The sequence below is a fragment of the Phyllobates terribilis genome, unplaced genomic scaffold (genome assembly GCF_046119375.1).
Source record: "Phyllobates terribilis strain yellow unplaced genomic scaffold, ASM4611937v1 Scaffold_11__3_contigs__length_659146591, whole genome shotgun sequence".
Classification (NCBI taxonomy): Eukaryota; Metazoa; Chordata; class Amphibia; order Anura; family Dendrobatidae; genus Phyllobates; species Phyllobates terribilis.
The window spans coordinates 358,824,310-358,843,810 of NW_027362771.1; the positions used below are offsets into that span (position 1 = coordinate 358,824,310).

Consider the following 19,501-nt stretch of genomic DNA (forward strand, 5'->3'; position numbering starts at 1 on the left):
GCTGCAGAACAACAGCGAAGCGCCGACCACCAGCACAACAAGTACAAATGGGGGGAACACTCCAGACAGCACAGTTCCCCACAATGCCTGTCTACCTTCCGGACGTCTTTACACTAGTTTACTTCCGGTTACGCTACACACGTGACCAGCAGAGGCCGCTGATTCGCTTCTGGGTGAGGACGTCAGGAAATGACCCTCAGGGATAGCCAATTACGCATGCGCCGGAAATGAGAAGAACGCGAAAGTGCCGGACGCATGCGCACTACTGTTCGCTGAGTGTCCAAGAGCTTCCGGTGTTGTGTTTTGCAGGAAGTGCCGGGATTTTTAGCCGTTACCTTTTGCCAGAATCGTTTGTTCGTAGGGGAGCGCGAGCAGCACCAGGACCGCTGGCAGCTAAGTAGGGGCTGGTCAACGGGGGTTTGACCACCTTAAGTCATGGCTTACCAGCTGTATAGGAATACCACTCTGGGCAACAGTCTGCAGGAGAGCCTGGACGAGCTAATCCAGGTGGGTCCATCAGAGCGGAGCAGTGGTGTGCGGGGAGCCACTATTATAGGTGCAGGTCTACTGTGCCAGTGTATGGGTGCAGGTGTCACCCCCCTCCCCCGCTCTCCTGTGCCAGTGTATGGGTGCAGGTGTCACCCCCCTCCCCCGCTCTCCTGTGCCAGTGTATGGGTGCAGGTGTCACCCCCCTCCCCCGCTCTCCTGTGCCAGTGTATGGGTGCAGGTGTCACCCCCCTCCCCCGCTCTCCTGTGCCAGTGTATGGGTGCAGGTGTCACCCCCCTCCCCCGCTCTCCTGTGCCAGTGTATGGGTGCAGGTGTCACCCCCCTCCCCCGCTCTCCTGTGCCAGTGTATGGGTGCAGGTGTCACCCCCCTCCCCCGCTCTCCTGTGCCAGTGTATGGGTGCAGGTGTCACCCCGCTCTCCTGTGCCAGTGTATGGGTGCAGGTGTCACCCCCCTCCCCCGCTCTCCTGTGCCAGTGTATGGGTGCAGGTGTCACCCCCCTCCCCCGCTCTCCTGTGCCAGTGTATGGGTGCAGGTGTCACCCCGCTCTCCTGTGCCAGTGTATGGGTGCAGGTGTCACCACCCTCCCCCGCTCTCCTGTGCCAGTGTATGGGTGCAGGTGTCACCACCCTCCCCCGCTCTCCTGTGCCAGTGTATGGGTGCAGGTGTCACCACCCTCCCCCGCTCTCCTGTGCCAGTGTATGGGTGCAGGTGTCACCCCCCCCTCCCCCGCTCTCCTGTGCCAGTGTATGGGTGCAGGTGTCACCCCCCCCCTCCCCCGCTCTCCTGTGCCAGTTTATGGGAGCAGGTGTCACCCCCCCCTCCCCCGCTCTGCTGTGCCAGTGTATGGGTGCAGGTGTCACCCCCCTCTCCTGCCAGTATATGGGTGCAGGTGTCACCCCCCTCCCCCGCTCTCCTGTGCCACTGTATGGGTGCAGGTGTCACCCCCTCTCCCCCGCTCTCCTGCCTGCCAGTGTATGGGTGCAGGTGTCACCCCCTCTCCCCCGCTCTCCTGCCAGTGTATGGGTGCAGGTGTCACCCCCTCTCCCCCGCTCTCCTGCCAGTGTATGGGTGCAGGTGTCACCCCCTCTCCCCCGCTCTCCTGCCAGTGTATGGGTGCAGGTGTCACCCCCTCTCCCCCGCTCTCCTGCCAGTGTATGGGTGCAGGTGTCACCCCCTCTCCCCCGCTCTCCTGCCAGTGTATGGGTGCAGGTGTCCCCCCTCCCCCGCTCTCCTGCCAGTGTATGGTTGCAGGTGTCCCCCCTTCCCCGCTCTCCTGCCAGTGTATGGGTGCAGGTGTCCCCCCTTCCCCGCTCTCCTGCCAGTGTATGGGTGCAGGTGTCCCCCCTTCCCCGCTCTCCTGCCAGTGTATGGGTGCAGGTGTCCCCCCCTCCCCCGCTCTCCTGCCAGTGTATGGGTGCAGGTGTCCCCCCTCCCCCGCTCTCCTGCCAGTGTATGGGTGCAGGTGTCCCCCCTCCCCCGCTCTCCTGCCAGTGTATGGGTGCAGGTGTCCCCCCTCCCCCGCTCTCCTGCCAGTGTATGGGTGCAGGTGTCCCCGCTCTCCTGCCAGTGTATGGGTGCAGGTGTCCCCCCTCCCCCGCTCTCCTGCCAGTGTATGGGTGCAGGTGTCCCCCCTCCCCCCTCTCCTGCCAGTGTGTGGGTGCAGGTGTCCCCCCCCCTCCCCCGCTCTCCTGCCAGTGTATGGGTGCAGGTGTCCCCGCTCTCCTGCCAGTGTATGGGTGCAGGTGTCCCCCCTCCCCCGCTCTCCTGCCAGTGTATGGGTGCAGGTGTCCCCGCTCTCCTGCCAGTGTATGGGTGCAGGTGTCCCCCCTCCCCCGCTCTCCTGCCAGTGTGTGGGTGCAGGTGTCCCCCCTCCCCCCTCTCCTGCCAGTGTGTGGGTGCAGGTGTCCCCCCTCCCCCCTCTCCTGCCAGTGTGTGGGTGCAGGTGTCCCCCCCCCCCCCTCCCCCGCTCTCCTGCCAGTGTGTGGGTGCAGGTGTGTCCCCCCCCCCCTCCCCCGCTCTCCTGCCAGTGTGTGGGTGCAGGTGTCCCCCCTCCCCCGCTCTCCTGCCAGTGTGTGGGTGCAGGTGTCCCCCCTCCCCCGCTCTCCTGCCAGTGTGTGGGTGCAGGTGTCCCCCCTCCCCCGCTCTCCTGCCAGTGTGTGGGTGCAGGTGTCCCCCCTCCCCCGCTCTCCTGCCAGTGTGTGGGTGCAGGTGTCCCCCCTCCCCCGCTCTCCTGCCAGTGTGTGGGTGCAGGTGTCCCCCCTCCCCCGCTCTCCTGCCAGTGTGTGGGTGCAGGTGTCCCCCCTCCCCCGCTCTCCTGCCAGTGTGTGGGTGCAGGTGTCCCCCCTCCCCCGCTCTCCTGCCAGTGTGTGGGTGCAGGTGTCCCCCCTCCCCCGCTCTCCTGCCAGTGTGTGGGTGCAGGTGTCCCCCCTCCCCCGCTCTCCTGCCAGTGTGTGGGTGCAGGTGTCCCCCCTCCCCCGCTCTCCTGCCAGTGTGTGGGTGCAGGTGTCCCCCCTCCCCCGCTCTCCTGCCAGTGTGTGGGTGCAGGTGTCCCCCCTCCCCCGCTCTCCTGCCAGTGTGTGGGTGCAGGTGTCCCCCCTCCCCCGCTCTCCTGCCAGTGTGTGGGTGCAGGTGTCCCCCCTCCCCCGCTCTCCTGCCAGTGTGTGGGTGCAGGTGTCCCCCCTCCCCCGCTCTCCTGCCAGTGTGTGGGTGCAGGTGTCCCCCCTCCCCCGCTCTCCTGCCAGTGTGTGGGTGCAGGTGTCCCCCCTCCCCCGCTCTCCTGCCAGTGTGTGGGTGCAGGTGTCCCCCCTCCCCCGCTCTCCTGCCAGTGTGTGGGTGCAGGTGTCCCCCCTCCCCCGCTCTCCTGCCAGTGTGTGGGTGCAGGTGTCCCCCCTCCCCCGCTCTCCTGCCAGTGTGTGGGTGCAGGTGTCCCCCCTCCCCCGCTCTCCTGCCAGTGTGTGGGTGCAGGTGTCCCCCCTCCCCCGCTCTCCTGCCAGTGTGTGGGTGCAGGTGTCCCCCCTCCCCCGCTCTCCTGCCAGTGTGTGGGTGCAGGTGTCCCCCCTCCCCCGCTCTCCTGCCAGTGTGTGGGTGCAGGTGTCCCCCCTCCCCCGCTCTCCTGCCAGTGTGTGGGTGCAGGTGTCCCCCCTCCCCCGCTCTCCTGCCAGTGTGTGGGTGCAGGTGTCCCCCCTCCCCCGCTCTCCTGCCAGTGTGTGGGTGCAGGTGTCCCCCCTCCCCCGCTCTCCTGCCAGTGTGTGGGTGCAGGTGTCCCCCCTCCCCCGCTCTCCTGCCAGTGTGTGGGTGCAGGTGTCCCCCCTCCCCCGCTCTCCTGCCAGTGTGTGGGTGCAGGTGTCCCCCCTCCCCCGCTCTCCTGCCAGTGTGTGGGTGCAGGTGTCCCCCCTCCCCCGCTCTCCTGCCAGTGTGTGGGTGCAGGTGTCCCCCCTCCCCCGCTCTCCTGCCAGTGTGTGGGTGCAGGTGTCCCCCCTCCCCCGCTCTCCTGCCAGTGTGTGGGTGCAGGTGTCCCCCCTCCCCCGCTCTCCTGCCAGTGTGTGGGTGCAGGTGTCCCCCGCTCTCCTGCCAGTGTGTGGGTGCAGGTGTCCCCCGCTCTCCTGCCAGTGTGTGGGTGCAGGTGTCCCCCGCTCTCCTGCCAGTGTGTGGGTGCAGGTGTCCCCCGCTCTCCTGCCAGTGTGTGGGTGCAGGTGTCCCCCCCGCTCTTCTGCCAGTGTGTGGGTGCAGGTGTCCCCCCCTCCCCCGCTCTCCTGCCAGTGTGTGGGTGCAGGTGTCCCCCCTCCCCTGCTCTCCTGCCAGTGTGTGGGTGCAGGTGTCCCCGCTCTCCTGCCAGTGTGTGGGTGCAGGTGTCCCCCGCTCTCCTGCCAGTGTGTGGGTGCAGGTGTCCCCCGCTCTCCTGCCAGTGTGTGGGTGCAGGTGTCCCCCGCTCTCCTGCCAGTGTGTGGGTGCAGGTGTCCCCCGCTCTCCTGCCAGTGTGTGGGTGCAGGTGTCCCCCGCTCTCCTGCCAGTGTGTGGGTGCAGGTGTCCCCCGCTCTCCTGCCAGTGTGTGGGTGCAGGTGTCCCCCGCTCTCCTGCCAGTGTGTGGGTGCAGGTGTCCCCCGCTCTCCTGCCAGTGTGTGGGTGCAGGTGTCCCCCGCTCTCCTGCCAGTGTGTGGGTGCAGGTGTCCCCCGCTCTCCTGCCAGTGTGTGGGTGCAGGTGTCCCCCGCTCTCCTGCCAGTGTGTGGGTGCAGGTGTCCCCCGCTCTCCTGCCAGTGTGTGGGTGCAGGTGTCCCCCGCTCTCCTGCCAGTGTGTGGGTGCAGGTGTCCCCCGCTCTCCTGCCAGTGTGTGGGTGCAGGTGTCCCCCGCTCTCCTGCCAGTGTGTGGGTGCAGGTGTCCCCCCCCCCTCCCCCGCTCTCCTGCCAGTGTGTGGGTGCAGGTGTCCCCCCCCCCCCCTCCCCCGCTCTCCTGCCAGTGTGTGGGTGCAGGTGTCCCCCCCCCCCCCTCCCCCGCTCTCCTGCCAGTGTGTGGGTGCAGGTGTCCCCCCCCCCCCCCGCTCTCCTGCCAGTGTGTGGGTGCAGGTGTCCCCCCCCGCTCTCCTGCCAGTGTGTGGGTGCAGGTGTCCCCCCCCCCCCCCCTCCCCCGCTCTCCTGCCAGTGTGTGGGTGCAGGTGTCCCCCCCCCTCCCCCGCTCTCCTGCCAGTGTGTGGGTGCAGGTGTCGTCCCCCCCCCCCCCCCCGCTCTCCTGCCAGTGTGTGGGTGCAGGTGTCCCCCCGCTCTCCTGCCAGTGTGTGGGTGCAGGTGTCGTCCCCCCCCCCCCCTCCCCCGCTCTCCTGCCAGTGTGTGGGTGCAGGTGTCCCCCCCCCCCCCTCCCCCGCTCTCCTGCCAGTGTGTGGGTGCAGGTGTCCCCCCCCCGCTCTTCTGCCAGCGTGTGGGTGCAGGTGTCCCCCCCCCCCGCTCTTCTGCCAGTGTGTGGGTGCAGGTGTCCCCCCTCCCCCGCTCTCCTGCCAGTGTGTGGGTGCAGGTGTCCCCCGCTCTCCTGCCAGTGTGTGGGTGCAGGTGTCCCCCGCTCTCCTGCCAGTGTGTGGGTGCAGGTGTCCCCCGCTCTCCTGCCAGTGTGTGGGTGCAGGTGTCCCCCGCTCTCCTGCCAGTGTGTGGGTGCAGGTGTCCCCCGCTCTCCTGCCAGTGTGTGGGTGCAGGTGTCCCCCGCTCTCCTGCCAGTGTGTGGGTGCAGGTGTCCCCCGCTCTCCTGCCAGTGTGTGGGTGCAGGTGTCCCCCGCTCTCCTGCCAGTGTGTGGGTGCAGGTGTCCCCCCTCCCCCGCTCTCCTGCCAGTGTGTGGGTGCAGGTGTCCCCCCTCCCCCGCTCTCCTGCCAGTGTGTGGGTGCAGGTGTCACCCCCCCCCTCTCCCCCGCTCTCCTGCCAGTGTATGGGTGCAGGTGTCCCCCCCCCCCCCCCCCCCCCCTCCCCCGCTCTTCTGCCAGTGTGTGGGTGCAGGTGTCCCCCCTCCCCCGCTCTCCTGCCAGTGTGTGGGTGCAGGTGTCCCCCGCTCTCCTGCCAGTGTGTGGGTGCAGGTGTCCCCCGCTCTCCTGCCAGTGTGTGGGTGCAGGTGTCCCCCGCTCTCCTGCCAGTGTGTGGGTGCAGGTGTCCCCCCTCCCCCGCTCTCCTGCCAGTGTGTGGGTGCAGGTGTTCCCCCCCCCCCCCCCCCCCTCCCCCGCTGTCCTGCCAGTGTGTGGGTGCAGGTGTCCCCCCTCCCCCGCTCTCCTGCCAGTGTATGGGTGCAGGTGTCCCCGCTCTCCTGCCAGTGTGTGGGTGCAGGTGTCCCCCGCTCTCCTGCCAGTGTGTGGGTGCAGGTGTCCCCCGCTCTCCTGCCAGTGTGTGGGTGCAGGTGTCCCCCGCTCTCCTGCCAGTGTGTGGGTGCAGGTGTCCCCCGCTCTCCTGCCAGTGTGTGGGTGCAGGTGTCCCCCGCTCTCCTGCCAGTGTGTGGGTGCAGGTGTCCCCCGCTCTCCTGCCAGTGTGTGGGTGCAGGTGTCCCCCGCTCTCCTGCCAGTGTGTGGGTGCAGGTGTCCCCCGCTCTCCTGCCAGTGTGTGGGTGCAGGTGTCCCCCGCTCTCCTGCCAGTGTGTGGGTGCAGGTGTCCCCCGCTCTCCTGCCAGTGTGTGGGTGCAGGTGTCCCCCGCTCTCCTGCCAGTGTGTGGGTGCAGGTGTCCCCCGCTCTCCTGCCAGTGTGTGGGTGCAGGTGTCCCCCGCTCTCCTGCCAGTGTGTGGGTGCAGGTGTCCCCCGCTCTCCTGCCAGTGTGTGGGTGCAGGTGTCCCCCGCTCTCCTGCCAGTGTGTGGGTGCAGGTGTCCCCCCTCCCCCGCTCTCCTGCCAGTGTGTGGGTGCAGGTGTCACCCCCCCCTCTCCCCCGCTCTCCTGCCAGTGTGTGGGTGCAGGTGTCACCCCCCCCTCTCCCCCGCTCTCCTGCCAGTGTGTGGGTGCAGGTGTCCCCCCTCCCCCGCTCTCCTGCCAGTGTGTGGGTGCAGGTGTCCCCCGCTCTCCTGCCAGTGTGTGGGTGCAGGTGTCCCCCGCTCTCCTGCCAGTGTGTGGGTGCAGGTGTCCCCCGCTCTCCTGCCAGTGTGTGGGTGCAGGTGTCCCCCCTCCCCCGCTCTCCTGCCAGTGTGTGGGTGCAGGTGTCACCCCCCCCCCCCCTCTCCCCCGCTCTCCTGCCAGTGTATGGGTGCAGGTGTCACCCCCCCTCTCCCCCGCTCTCCTGCCAGTGTATGGGTGCAGGTGTCACCCCCTCTCTCCCCCGCTCTCCTGCCAGTGTATGGGTGCAGGTGTCACCCCCCCCTCTCCCCCGCTCTCCTGCCAGTGTATGGGTGCAGGTGTCACCCCCCCCCTCCCTCCCCACTCTCCTGCCAGTGTATGCGTGCAGGTGTCACCCTCCCCCCTCCCTCCCCCCTCTCTCCCCCCTCTCCTGCCAGTGTATGCGTGCAGGTGTCACCCCCCCCCTCCCTCCCCCCTCTCCTGCCAGTGTATGGGTGCAGATGTCACCCCCCTCTCCTGCCAGTGTATGGGTGCAGATGTCACCCCCCTCTCCTGCCAGTGTATGGGTGCAGATGTCACCCCCCTCTCCTGCCAGTGTATGGGTGCAGGTGTCACTCCCCCGCTCTCCTGCCAGTGTATGGGTGCAGGTGTCACTCCCCCCTCTCCCCCACTCTCCTGCCAGTCTATGGGTGCAGGTGTCCCCCCTCCCCCGCTCTCCTGCCAGTGTATGGGAGCAGGTGTCACCCCCCCCCTCCCCCGCTCTCCTGCCAGTGTATGGGTGCAGGTGTCACCCACCCCGCTCTCCTGCCTGTGTATAGGGGCAGGTGTCACCCCCCCCCCCCCCCTTACACACCCCTCCCCCGCTCTCCTGCCAGTGTATGGATGCAGGTGTCACCCTCCCCCGCTCTCCTGCCAGTGTATGGGTGCAGGTGTTTCCTCCCCCGGTCTCCTGCCAGTATATGGGTGCAGGTGTCACCCCTTCCCCACTCTCCTACCAGTGTATGGGTGCAGGTGTCATCCTCTCCACCCCTTCCCCCACTCTCCTACCAGTGTATGGGTGCAGGTGTCATCCTCTCCACCCCTTCCCCCACTCTCCTACCAGTGTATGGGTGCAGGTGTCATCCTCTCCACCCCTTCCCCCACTCTCCTGCCAGTGTATGGGTGCAGGTGTCACCACCCCCCCCCCCCACACACACACACACACTCTCAACAGAAGCAGACTGGAGAAGAATGATCGTTAATCCAATCGTTCGGTCCGTGTACAGCATCATCATCACACAGTGAGCAGGCATTTTGCTCCCTTGTGGGCTGATTGTTGGTATAATTATAAATTTATATAGTGCCAACATATCCCGCAGCACTTGGCGATGATCGGGCTGTGCTCTCTCTTTTAATCCCTTGTTTGTGAATTATTGGTCTGACTAAATGGGAGCTGTACTTTCTACAAACTTTGCATAAATCAATAACACAAGCAAATATAAGAAACTCTGGAATAATCAGAGCTATCGACTTCTTTCCACCCCTCCTCTTTCCTTGAACTCACCAGTCTCCTATGAAAAATAGCTCAAATCGTTCTTGGACAAAGCAAAACGGACTCCCAGCCCCTAGGGATGTCAGATTCCACCTCATATTATACTCTATTAAGCAGAGAGAGCGTGCAGATTCTATCTAGCTTATCACAGAGCTGGATTCACAGCTACACAGCTCTGTAGTAATGTAGAATTTCCTTCATGATTCTCTCTGTGTGCTGGAAAAGCAGGAATCTGTGTTTAGTGCATGGGTGTGAGCATAGCAGCTATTTTTCACCCACTACCTCAGAGAGAACTGAAAAGTAACAAAGGAGCCTGTAGATGGGAAAACTGGACATATGTAAAGTATGCAAGTCCTATAATGTCCAGAGGTAGTGGTATTCCTCATGTACACACATGACTGCTTATTCTGAAAAGTTATGTGAACTTTGGAATAGTAGTAACTTTTGGCTGTACTGAGGGCCGCTATGCACCCTATTCACTGCTGTTTCCTCAGGAAACCATTTTAATACAGTAATGTCTGTACCCTGTTTAGGAATAATGGAAATTTCCCTCTAACTTTCTGATCCTTATTGCATCATATAATATATCTACAAGTTACACTTCAATATGGAGCATAGGTAACATAAGGTTATGTTCCCCTCGCACCCTCGGTATTTTTACAGCATTTGTGTCCACGTTGATGAGTATCACAACGGTCTGTGAGGCAGTCTCTTCAGGCTTTTAGTTTGGGGCTCCCCCAATTGCACCCACCCTGTGAAACATACCTGTATTATATTGGCTCCTAGTGTGCCTGCATCAGGAATACTGCAGGCCCAGTTGGGCAAAGTCATGCAGGAGGTGATGAGCTAATTGTGTATAATCAGTAATATATATTTGATTTATCTTTTATGTTCCAGTCTCAGCAAATCAACCCACAACTCGCTCTCCAAGTGCTGCTACAGTTTGACAAGGCAATCAACTCAGCGCTGGCTCACCGGGTCAGAAACAGAGTCAACTTCCGGGTAAGCAGCTCAGAGGCTTACACATCCACTGCTGGAGGGATCTGGCCTTTTTCTGTTTAAAGGGAATTTATATTAGTTAATCCAACGGTAATTTGCAATAATCCAGCTCCACTGAGCGTGGACTGGTCAGTACTAAATCTAAGTGGTTACTCAGCTGAAATAAATCTGCCCGTCTAGTACTCAAATCCACATAATGGGGGCCATGAGGCATAATGTAGGGGGCTGTATAATGAAAAAAATCTGCAACTTTCTATTAGGCGCTTTTACTTTTATCACCATTTTCAAGGTATTCCTTTGCTGTCAGTGAATGAAAAATTGGGCAAGTTCAGAGGCTTGTAAGTGTTCATACCTAGTCCTGCTCTCAACTAAGGAGTGGATATAGTTCTACTTGAACAGGAGGTGAGGTGCAGCACTCGGCAGGGGCCATGAAGCTGCAGTGGTCCACATTGCTTACATCTGTCCACTGCTGAAGCTAATCAGCTAAGCAATGAGGCTGCCTATATTGAACCCCCACCAATCTTGTATTGATAACCTATCCTGCGATCATCAATGTTGGCCATTAATAATTCTATAAATCCAGAAAAAACTCTGGGACAGTGGTCGCCAACCTTTCTTACATTGATGGCCACATTCCGGTCTGAGATAGGGTTACGAGCCTCATCCAGAGCCCTCCCGCTGGGTAGTGACATCCAGCTTCCGCCTCTCCCACAGTAGTGATACCAAGATCCCCCATTATCGGTATGACAGCCAAAACTTGCCCACAGAAATAACATTTAGGAAGTATGTTTGCATCCAGGGGATCCCAACATACACCCATTGGGTATTCTTGCATCAAGCACTCCCTCCACGCTATCACATCCAGCTTCAAGCACCCCGTCTATTAGGCAGCATCATCCTATCTACAGTTTAGCATTTACTTAAAGGAAACTTGTTATCAGAAATAACCTGTAGATGTGAGGTTAATCTGCAGGTTAATATCGTTACTAACCTACCCGGCACCTGCACTTACCCGAACGCTGCAGGGAGAAAATTAACTTTACTCTCCTCTGCAGCGTTCTTGTTTCAGTCACTGGCACTGACTGACATTGGTTCTGTTTTGGGGCTGGCTGTCAGTTAGGGCTGGGGTAATGGTTACAGCAGTCCCCCTGAATTCTCAGTGGTGACTGAACCGGTGACTGAAACCAGAGCTCTGTGGAGAATAAAGTTAATTTTCTCCCAGCAGCGTTCGGGTAAGTGCAGGCGCCGGACAGGTTAGTATCACTATTAACCTGCAGATTAACCCCAGGTTAATAGCGCTTTTTTTCTGCTAACACGTTCTCTTTAATACACTAGAGACACAAAAAACTGCCACAAAATTAGTGCAGCTTCAGCAGGAAAGCATAAAACTCATGACTTAAAAGTATAATTTTATTTAGATGTACACATAAAAGGACTAACAAAAATAAAAATACTAAAAAAGCAGGAACCCTTGAGTTCCCTACAAAATAGCTCACTCAACCATGCAATAATAACATTAAATCCAATGTTTGGGTAAGAATATATCCCCTTACAAGTAATGATCATAAACAATGAAGGTACATGTACTAAAAAATAACACTAGTAAGAGATCATTAGTTATGTAAGGTGCTAGTGCCTATAGAGGATACTCGTACCTAAATATAAACACATGAACAGTAGGTAAGGTAAGCAAGTAATAGGATAGGCATAGACAAAGTAGTAAGTCTTAATGCTTCCAAGGAAAAAGTAGTGGTGTATATAAAAATACAAGTGTATATAAAGTGTATATGGAGATACACGGATTAGGGTATAGTACTTGCCAAAGGAGAGAGCTTGTAGGGAACCAACCCCACGTTCTCTTTAATGTATCTCTTCAACCCAGGATCAATATATGCACATCCAGGTTGCCTTTCTGTGAGGGGCTACCAGTACTCACAAAAGTCACCATCTGGAGACCTGCTCTTCACAGCTGGCAAGATAGCTCACCAAGCTGGCAGACAGCTACGAGCCACACATCATGGGCCTGCATGTTGGGGATCTCTGCTCTAGAATAACTGATGTGTTATGTCTAGTATAGTGTCTAAAGGGGAGCACAACACTCAAACTCAGATTTGTGTTCTGTGAATCCCTGTCCTGCACTATGGTGCATAATATAATGTTGTTTTCACGGCTCTTGTAGAATAAGGCCTTATTAACCATCTTCTTTACATAATGGAGCACTGAAGTCTTGATCAGGCTTTGCTATAGAAGACACTTTTACATATCTTTACTGCACCCAAGTGCATCTATTTATTGTGCCTTGGCTCACGTAAAACTGCTGCTTGTATTTCCTACTGTCCACCTCATTGTATAGATTGCCATAGCTGATGTTGTGTATAAAGGCTGGCAGAAATACCCATGGTTACAATGAGCATTTACAGATCAACACAATAGACTTACTCTACATATGCTCGGTGCTATGTAGCGAGCTTCATTGGATCTGAGGAAGAGGTCACAGCATAATCTAGAAAGCCCAAAGCTAGTGGAAAAATCCCTCATTTACTTCTAGTCCTTCCATGGACTTTATATATCTGGACAGTCTACACTTTATCACACATCAATTCACTATAAGCAGATTGTACAGCTGGTGGGGGTGGGGAGCTGACTGTCAGACACAGCCAGATTTCCCACAGAGAAGGTAAACATGGTAATAAACAATCTGTATACACGGTGATGAACAAGGGAACACTTGCGTCTATAGATTAGGAAGCACTGACATTGCTTCCTCCGCTGAACCCTGCAGCACTGTTGTGTCAGGGTGTAGGGGGCGAACAGTTGCTGCTTAGTCCTAAGGGATGCAGGCGGGAAATTGAAATTTCCCTGTAACTGGGGCTAATGTACAGTCCCTGTTACAGGAAAAATTGTCAATGAAAAGAATATATTAATTTGTTAACATGCCCTCAAAGGTCTTTTAAAATCTGTTTGGGGGGGCACAGTGTGTAAGATAAAGGAAAAAGAAACCTAAATAAAAAAAACTAATAAAAGACACCAGTAGTCTGAATCGCTGTCTCTAGTCCCGCCCCCATCAAAAAATATGTTCAATATATGAAAATAATTTATACAGAAAGGGGAACGCTATTTTGAAAGGTTATTGGTGGTCTCTTGTAGTCAAAACATAAAAATAAAATGAAAAATAGACACGTACTTCCTAATTTTTCTTTACATTTTCCCTCTATCAGAGAAAAAAAGGAATATAAAAATGACATAAATATTAAACTCCATGTATGGCAAAATAAATGGGCAAAAATTATTTGAATATCTAAATAAGAAAAAAATCTACAGCCGTTAAAAATGCATGTACAATAAAACCTGAAAATATGACCGATTGGGAAGGTTGGGGGCAAATGGCCCAGTCATAAACTGGTTAAGGGGTTGTCCAATATTGGACAGCCCTAGCTTAATCACTTCAGGGCCCCATTTACAATGAAAACAGTGGATACTCTCATCCAGCAGCGGCACTGTTGCAGCAAGGTTGGCGCTGCTATTCCCGTAGGGTCACGTGACCGCTGCAGCTGATCAGCAACTGAGTATCCACTGTTTTTAATTTGAATACTTTTTTAAAGGGGGTTATCTGGGACTATTTAATTTTCTTTTCTTGTGAGCCTGTTGTCTCCAGGGTCAATCTCTGCCAGCTCAGAGTGGTCGCAGACTGCTCCTGCGGCTCTCAGTGGTGTCACGTTGACAGAGCAGCTGCTTCTTCTTTTCCAGTCTGCACTTGACGGGGTGTCACTGCTGCCGTCGTGCTGATAGGCAGTGGGGAGCCATCTGTCAATCTGTGGGATCCCGCTGTCAATTGGCATTATTGACGTGTTGCAGCAGAATAGCCGGCCGGAGCAGCCTGTGACTGCTCTGAGCCGGGTAATTAGTAACTACCTGCCTGTCAGTTACTAGCCTCAGGGCTGTGGAGTTGGTAAGCCAAACCTCTGACTCCGACTCCTCAATTTCCATGACACCAACTCCACAACTGCGACTCCCTCATACATGGCTCATGTTTAAGTGATAAGTTTACTGTTGCACAGATTCATCTCAGCTAAAAGTCTAGACCCTTAGATCAGGAATAGGACAGACATTTATAGGACATTTCATAACTTTCCCAAATTCTTATGAAAAAATATTCCCCACAAACTGCATTGAACTACTGTACCCAATTTATTATATATTGTCAGAGTTGGTCCATGTTATACCGACTCCACAGCCCTGGTTAGCCCAACGGGAAAAAAATGAAATAGTCCCGGATAAGCCATTTAATGGTTTTCAGAGCAATGAGCTTGTACCTTTTACACCACTGCGGCTTGACTACATGTTCATATTGCATTTCTTTTATGTGATCAATATTAATGGTAGCATTACATAACGACCGTATAAATCTATGACTGTCTGTGTAATGCATGAAAGGCCTGGTGTGTGAACATGGCTCTCCACCTTGGCTCAGAGAATCCGCGTTTATGCCAAGCTAAGAGCCAGACATCTGTACTGCCTGTTCATCCTTCCTACCAGCTGTCATCACTGGGGGAAGCCATGTCGAGCTACACTTTGTCCCATTGCAACTGAAATGTAGCCTTACATGATAGCTGGGCGTATTGCTGGCCCTGCGTATGACGCACGGCTGGGCGTATTGCTGGCCCTGCGCACGCCGCGCGGCTGGGCGTATTGCTGGACCTGCGCACGCCGCGCGGCTGGGCGTATTGCTGGCCCTGCGTACGACGCGCGGCTGGGCGTATTGCTGGCCCTGCGCACGCCGCGCGGCTGGGCGTATTGCTGGCCCTGCGTACGCCGCGCGGCTGGGCGTATTGCTGGCCCTGCGTACGCCGCGCGGCTGGGCGTATTGCTGGCCCTGCGCACGCCGCGCGGCTGGGCGTATTGCTGGCCCTGCGCACGCCGCGCGGCTGGGCGCATTGCTGGCCCTGCGCACGCCGCGCGGCTGGGCGCATTGCTGGCCCTGCGCACGCCGCGCGGCTGGGCGCATTGCTGGCCCTGCGCACGCCGCGCGGCTGGGCGCATTGCTGGCCCTGCGCACGCCGCGCGGCTGGGCGCATTGCTGGCCCTGCGCACGCCGCGCGGCTGGGCGCATTGCTGGCCCTGCGCGCGGCTGGGCGCATTGCTGGCCCTGCGCACGCCGCGCGGCTGGGACTTCCCAGTTCTGGCTCATGGAGATGGGGATCTGACACTATCCAGTATGTGCACCCGAGCATTTTACCTTCTTTACGCAAACTATATTAACGCTATCTAATCTGCCATACTTGTTTTTCCATTCAGGGATCGTTAAATACGTACAGATTCTGTGATAACGTGTGGACGTTCGTTCTAAATGATGTGGAGTTCAGAGAAGTGACGGATCTTGTGAAGGTGGACAAAGTAAAAATTGTAGCCTGTGACGGAAAAAGTAAGATCCTGCTGTTAATCTTCTGTTTTATGATCTTTATTTTTTCTTAGCGGTTAAAGGAGTTGTCCAGGATTAGAAGAACACTCCTGCTTTCTTTCAGAAACCACCACCCCTGACCATTTGTTGTGCATGGTGTAGCAGCTCTGCTTCATTCACCGCAATGGGGCTAAGTCACAATATCAGACACAACCCATGAACAGGGGTGGTGCTGTTTTTGAAAGAACGTAGCCATGTTTTGCTAATCCTTGTAAGTTGCTTGTAATTTCTAACAATTCCATGTGTATTGCCATATAATCGGCTCTCCATACTTCATGCCGAACTTGTCATGGGCCAGCCGCTATGTACTGGCTTGCGAAAGTATTCAACCACCCCCCACCCCCTCCTTGGCTTTTTACCTATTTTGTTCCATTACAACCTGTGTTTAAATATTTTTGTAGTCTAATTCGTGTGACGCATCAGCACTAAATAGTCTAAGATGGTGAAGTGAGAAAAATAGAGGCACAGATTTAATTTCTGGGATCAAATAACTAAAAATGCTATGGCATATGCATATATATTCACCCCTTTTGCTATGTAACCCCTATAAATTGCTGGTGCAAGCAATTGCCTTCATAAGTCACATGCTTAGATTGCACACTTCCTTTCACGGTGTCACATGGTCTGTCAGTATACACACACCTTTTCTGAAAGTCCACAGAGGCTGCAACACCATTAAGCAAGAGGCACCACTAACCAACTACACCATGAAGACCAAGGAGATCTCCAAACAAGTCAGGGACAAAGTTGTGGAGAAGTACAAGTCAGGGTTGGGTTATTTAAAAAAATAAAAAAATTATCCCAATCTCTGATGATCCCCTGGAGCACCATCAAATCCATTATCAACATATGGAAATAACATGGTACCACAACAAACCTGCAAAGAGAGAGCTGCCCACCAAAACTCCCAGCCCGGGCAAGGAGAGTGTTAATCAGAGGCAGCACAGAGGCCAAAGGTAACCCTGAAGGAGAGACCGGAGTATGTACAGTAATTCAATGCAGTTTGTGGGGAATATTTTTCCATAAGAATTTGGGAAAGTTATGAAATGTCCTATAAATGTCTGTCCTATTCCTGATCTAAGGGTCTAGACTTTTAGCTGAATCTGTGCTACAGTAAATTTATCACTTAAACATGAGCCATGTATGAGGGAGTCGGTGTCATGGAAATTGAGGAGTCGGAGTCAGAGGTTTGGCTTACCGACTCCACAGCCCTGCATATGACCACAATAAGCCGTACACTCCAAAGAAGTGGCCTTTATGGAAGAGTGGGCAGAAAAATGCATTTTACTTAAACACAAAAATTGTAAGGCTCCTTTTGAGTTTGCCAAAAGATACGTGGGAGACTCCGCAAATGTATAGAGGATGGTGCCGTGGTCAGATGAAACCAAAATTTAACTTTTTGGCCACCAATGTAAACTCCTTGTCTGGCGCCAAAGCAACACAGCTCATCATCCCCACAGTGAAACATGGTGGTGGCAGCATCATGCTGTGGGGATGTTTTTTGGCAGCTGGGACAGGGAAAATGGTCTGAGTTGAAGGGAAGATGAATGTTGCGAAATACAGGGATATTCTTGAGCAAAACCGGTTTCAGTCTGTCAGTGATATGAGACTGGGATGGAGCTTCACCTTCCCCCAAGACAATGACCCAAAGCATACTGCTAAAGCAAGACTTCAGTGGTTTAAGGGGAAATTTGTAAATGCTTTGGAGTGGCCTAGTCAAAACCCAGACCTTAATTCAATTGAAAATCTGTGGTCAGACTTGAAGATTGCTGTTCACCAGACGCCACCATCTAACTTGAAGATGCTGTAGCAGTTTTGCCTTGAGGAATGGGCAAAATCCCAGTGGCAAGATGTGGAAAGCTCAGCGACTCATCCAAAGCTACTTGCAGCTGTAATTGCATCAAAAGGAGGCTCTACAAAGTACTGACTTTAGGGGGGTGAATAGTTATGCACACTGAAATTTTCAGTTATTTTGTCCTATTTGTTTGCTTCACAAAAAAAACAAGAAAACCAAATGTTCACAGTTGATGCAAACCCTCAAAAAAAACCCTGGAAATTCCAGATTGTGAGCAGGGCTGTGGAGTCAGTAAGCCAAACCTCCGACTCCTCAATTTCCATGACTCTGACTCCCTTATGCATGGCTCATGTTTAAGTGATACATTTACTGTAGCACAGATTCATCTCAGCTAAAAGTCTAGACCCTTAGATCAGGAATAGGACAGACATTTATAGGACATTTCATAACTTTCCCAAATTCTTATGAAAAAATATTCCCTACAAACTGTACCCAATTTATTATATATTTTAGGAGTCTAAGTCAGTCCATTTTACACCGACTCCACAGCCCTGGTTGTGAGGTAGCAAAACAAAAAATGCCAAGGGGGTGAATACTTTTGCAAGCCACTATATGTAGCAGAGTTTGTTCCAAGTCAGCAAATTATCACCTTTTTACAGCATAGATGATAACCTGCTGGTGGGTTCCATCACTGATTCCCCAACACAGGGCTCCATGCATTGTCTTTGGCATTGCTGGAGATAGTCGAGTTCTGCGTTCACGACCTCCATCTGTCTTCTGGCCAATGACTTGAGCGGTGGCTCACATGCATGACCATCATTTAATTCAAATGAGCAGTGTTTTTAGGTCTGATAGGGGGGCCATTGGGGTGGATGGGTGTTGGCTTTAAATAAGCAACCTATTACTGTCAAGACCCAAAGATAAAGAATTACCAGACGTCTGGTAAATGTTATTGCCCTTAATCCTGTTATGGGTGCGCTATTCCTGTTCTCAGAGACTTCTTTCTGGTTGTTACCCCTGACCCTTACTGCGACTACTCAGATCATTCACACTGTATCAGTTTTGTCTGCTAAAAGTCGATTTCTCTGCATTCCTATAACTCACAAGGACAATGTTTTATCTGGGTGGTCAGATTTAGGTTTATTTCATACTGTCGAGGAACAAAATGGAGGCTCACAAATCAGGAATGCAGCATCGGTAAATGAATTGAGGGCACTACTATTTTCAGTATTTCTTTTACTATTGGGGCCAAAACATAATTACAATTCCTGGAGTGTTTATTTGACAGATTGAGCTGCAGTGTAAAGCATAGCGCAGGAATAGAGCATCAACCTAAGCTACTAATTAAACAGAAGGTAGAATTATCTAAGCCCTCACTGACGATGGTTGTGACCTAATGGCTCAAAGCTAAAAAAAATGTTTGGTGAATAAAGTAAGAATTGTAAGTAAAAGCCTTTGTACTGAACGCCATGATTCATAATGTGGTTATAAGTGAAAACTGAGTAGCTACGTTGTTACATGACCTATATGGAAGAACCCGAGTCTAACCATGGAAATGCTCTTTCCCCTGTAGATACCGGCTCGAACACAGCAGAGTGAGCGGCACAGGACGACTCTCCGGTTTCCCTGGATTTGTGGCCTTCCTAAGAAGCCATTGACAAGACTGTTTATTTATGACAATGATCACGCCCAGGAGCTGTCACATTCATACAGGAGCGCAGAGATTTTGGTAGTCTCACCTTCTAGTTCTCAGAAGTTGCTATACAAACTTTTTTTTAATACAAATGTGAAGTTGCCTTTTTGTTCTCATTTTTGGAAATATGTCTAATAAACTTTTATTTAATAAATGTGTATGAAAAAGGCAACTATATTAATGTGTTTACATAGCTCGAGGAAACCTAAAATTGGCTTCAGTTAGTAGGTACAGAAATGGTAGGTGTAGAGGGGTCTCACACTCGACTGGGTATATCTATACTCCTTTTGAACATTTTTGCCGTGTTTATTTTTTTTTTATAGTTGCAGTAATGTACCTCATCCTGGTCCTCTTCTTGTAGTAGTAAAGCCCCCCCAACCCCTCATCCTGGTCCTCTTCTTGTAGTAGTAAAGCCCCCCCAACCCCTCATCCTGGTCCTCTTCTTGTAGTAGTAAAGCCCCCCCAACCCCTCATCCTGGTCCTCTTCTTGTAGTAGTAAAGCCCCCCCAACCCCTCATCCTGGTCCTCTTCTTGTAGTAGTAAAGCCCCCCACCCCCTCATCCTGGTCCTCTTCTTGTAGTGGTAAAGCGCCCCCACCCCCTCATCCTTGTCCTCTTCTTGTAGTAGTAAAGCCCCCCCAACCCCTAATCCTGGTCCTCTTCTTGTAGTAGTAAAGCCCCCCCAACCCCTCATCCTGGTCCTCTTCTTGTAGTAGTAAAGCCCCCCCAACCCCTCATCCTGGTCCTCTTCTTGTAGTAGTAAAGCCCCCCCAACCCCTCATCCTGGTCCTCTTCTTGTAGTGGTAAAGCGCCCCCCCCACCCCCTCATCCTGGTCCTCTTCTTGTAGTAGTAATGCGCCCCCCCCCCCTCATCCTGGTCCTCTTCTTGTAGTAGTAATGCCCCCCCCCCCCCCCCCTCATCCTGGTCCTCTTCTTGTAGTAGTAATGCCGCCCCCCCCCCCCCCCCCCCCCATCCTGGTCCTCTTCTTGTAGTAGTAATGCCGCCCCCCCCC

At 54.5% G+C, this 19,501-nt stretch overlaps 1 protein-coding gene across 1 annotated transcript; it reads left to right on the forward strand.

Annotated features, from left to right (window-relative positions):
* Positions 1 to 226: 226 nt before the first annotated feature.
* On the forward strand, positions 227 to 18,656 carry GTF2A2 (general transcription factor IIA subunit 2). Its single transcript, XM_073650808.1, has 4 exons — positions 227 to 507; positions 9,442 to 9,546; positions 14,839 to 14,965; positions 18,370 to 18,656. The coding sequence occupies exons 1-4, from the start codon at positions 436 to 438 to the stop codon at positions 18,393 to 18,395; spliced, it is 330 nt and encodes a 109-aa protein (XP_073506909.1). The 5' UTR covers positions 227 to 435; the 3' UTR covers positions 18,396 to 18,656.
* Positions 18,657 to 19,501: the final 845 nt, after the last annotated feature.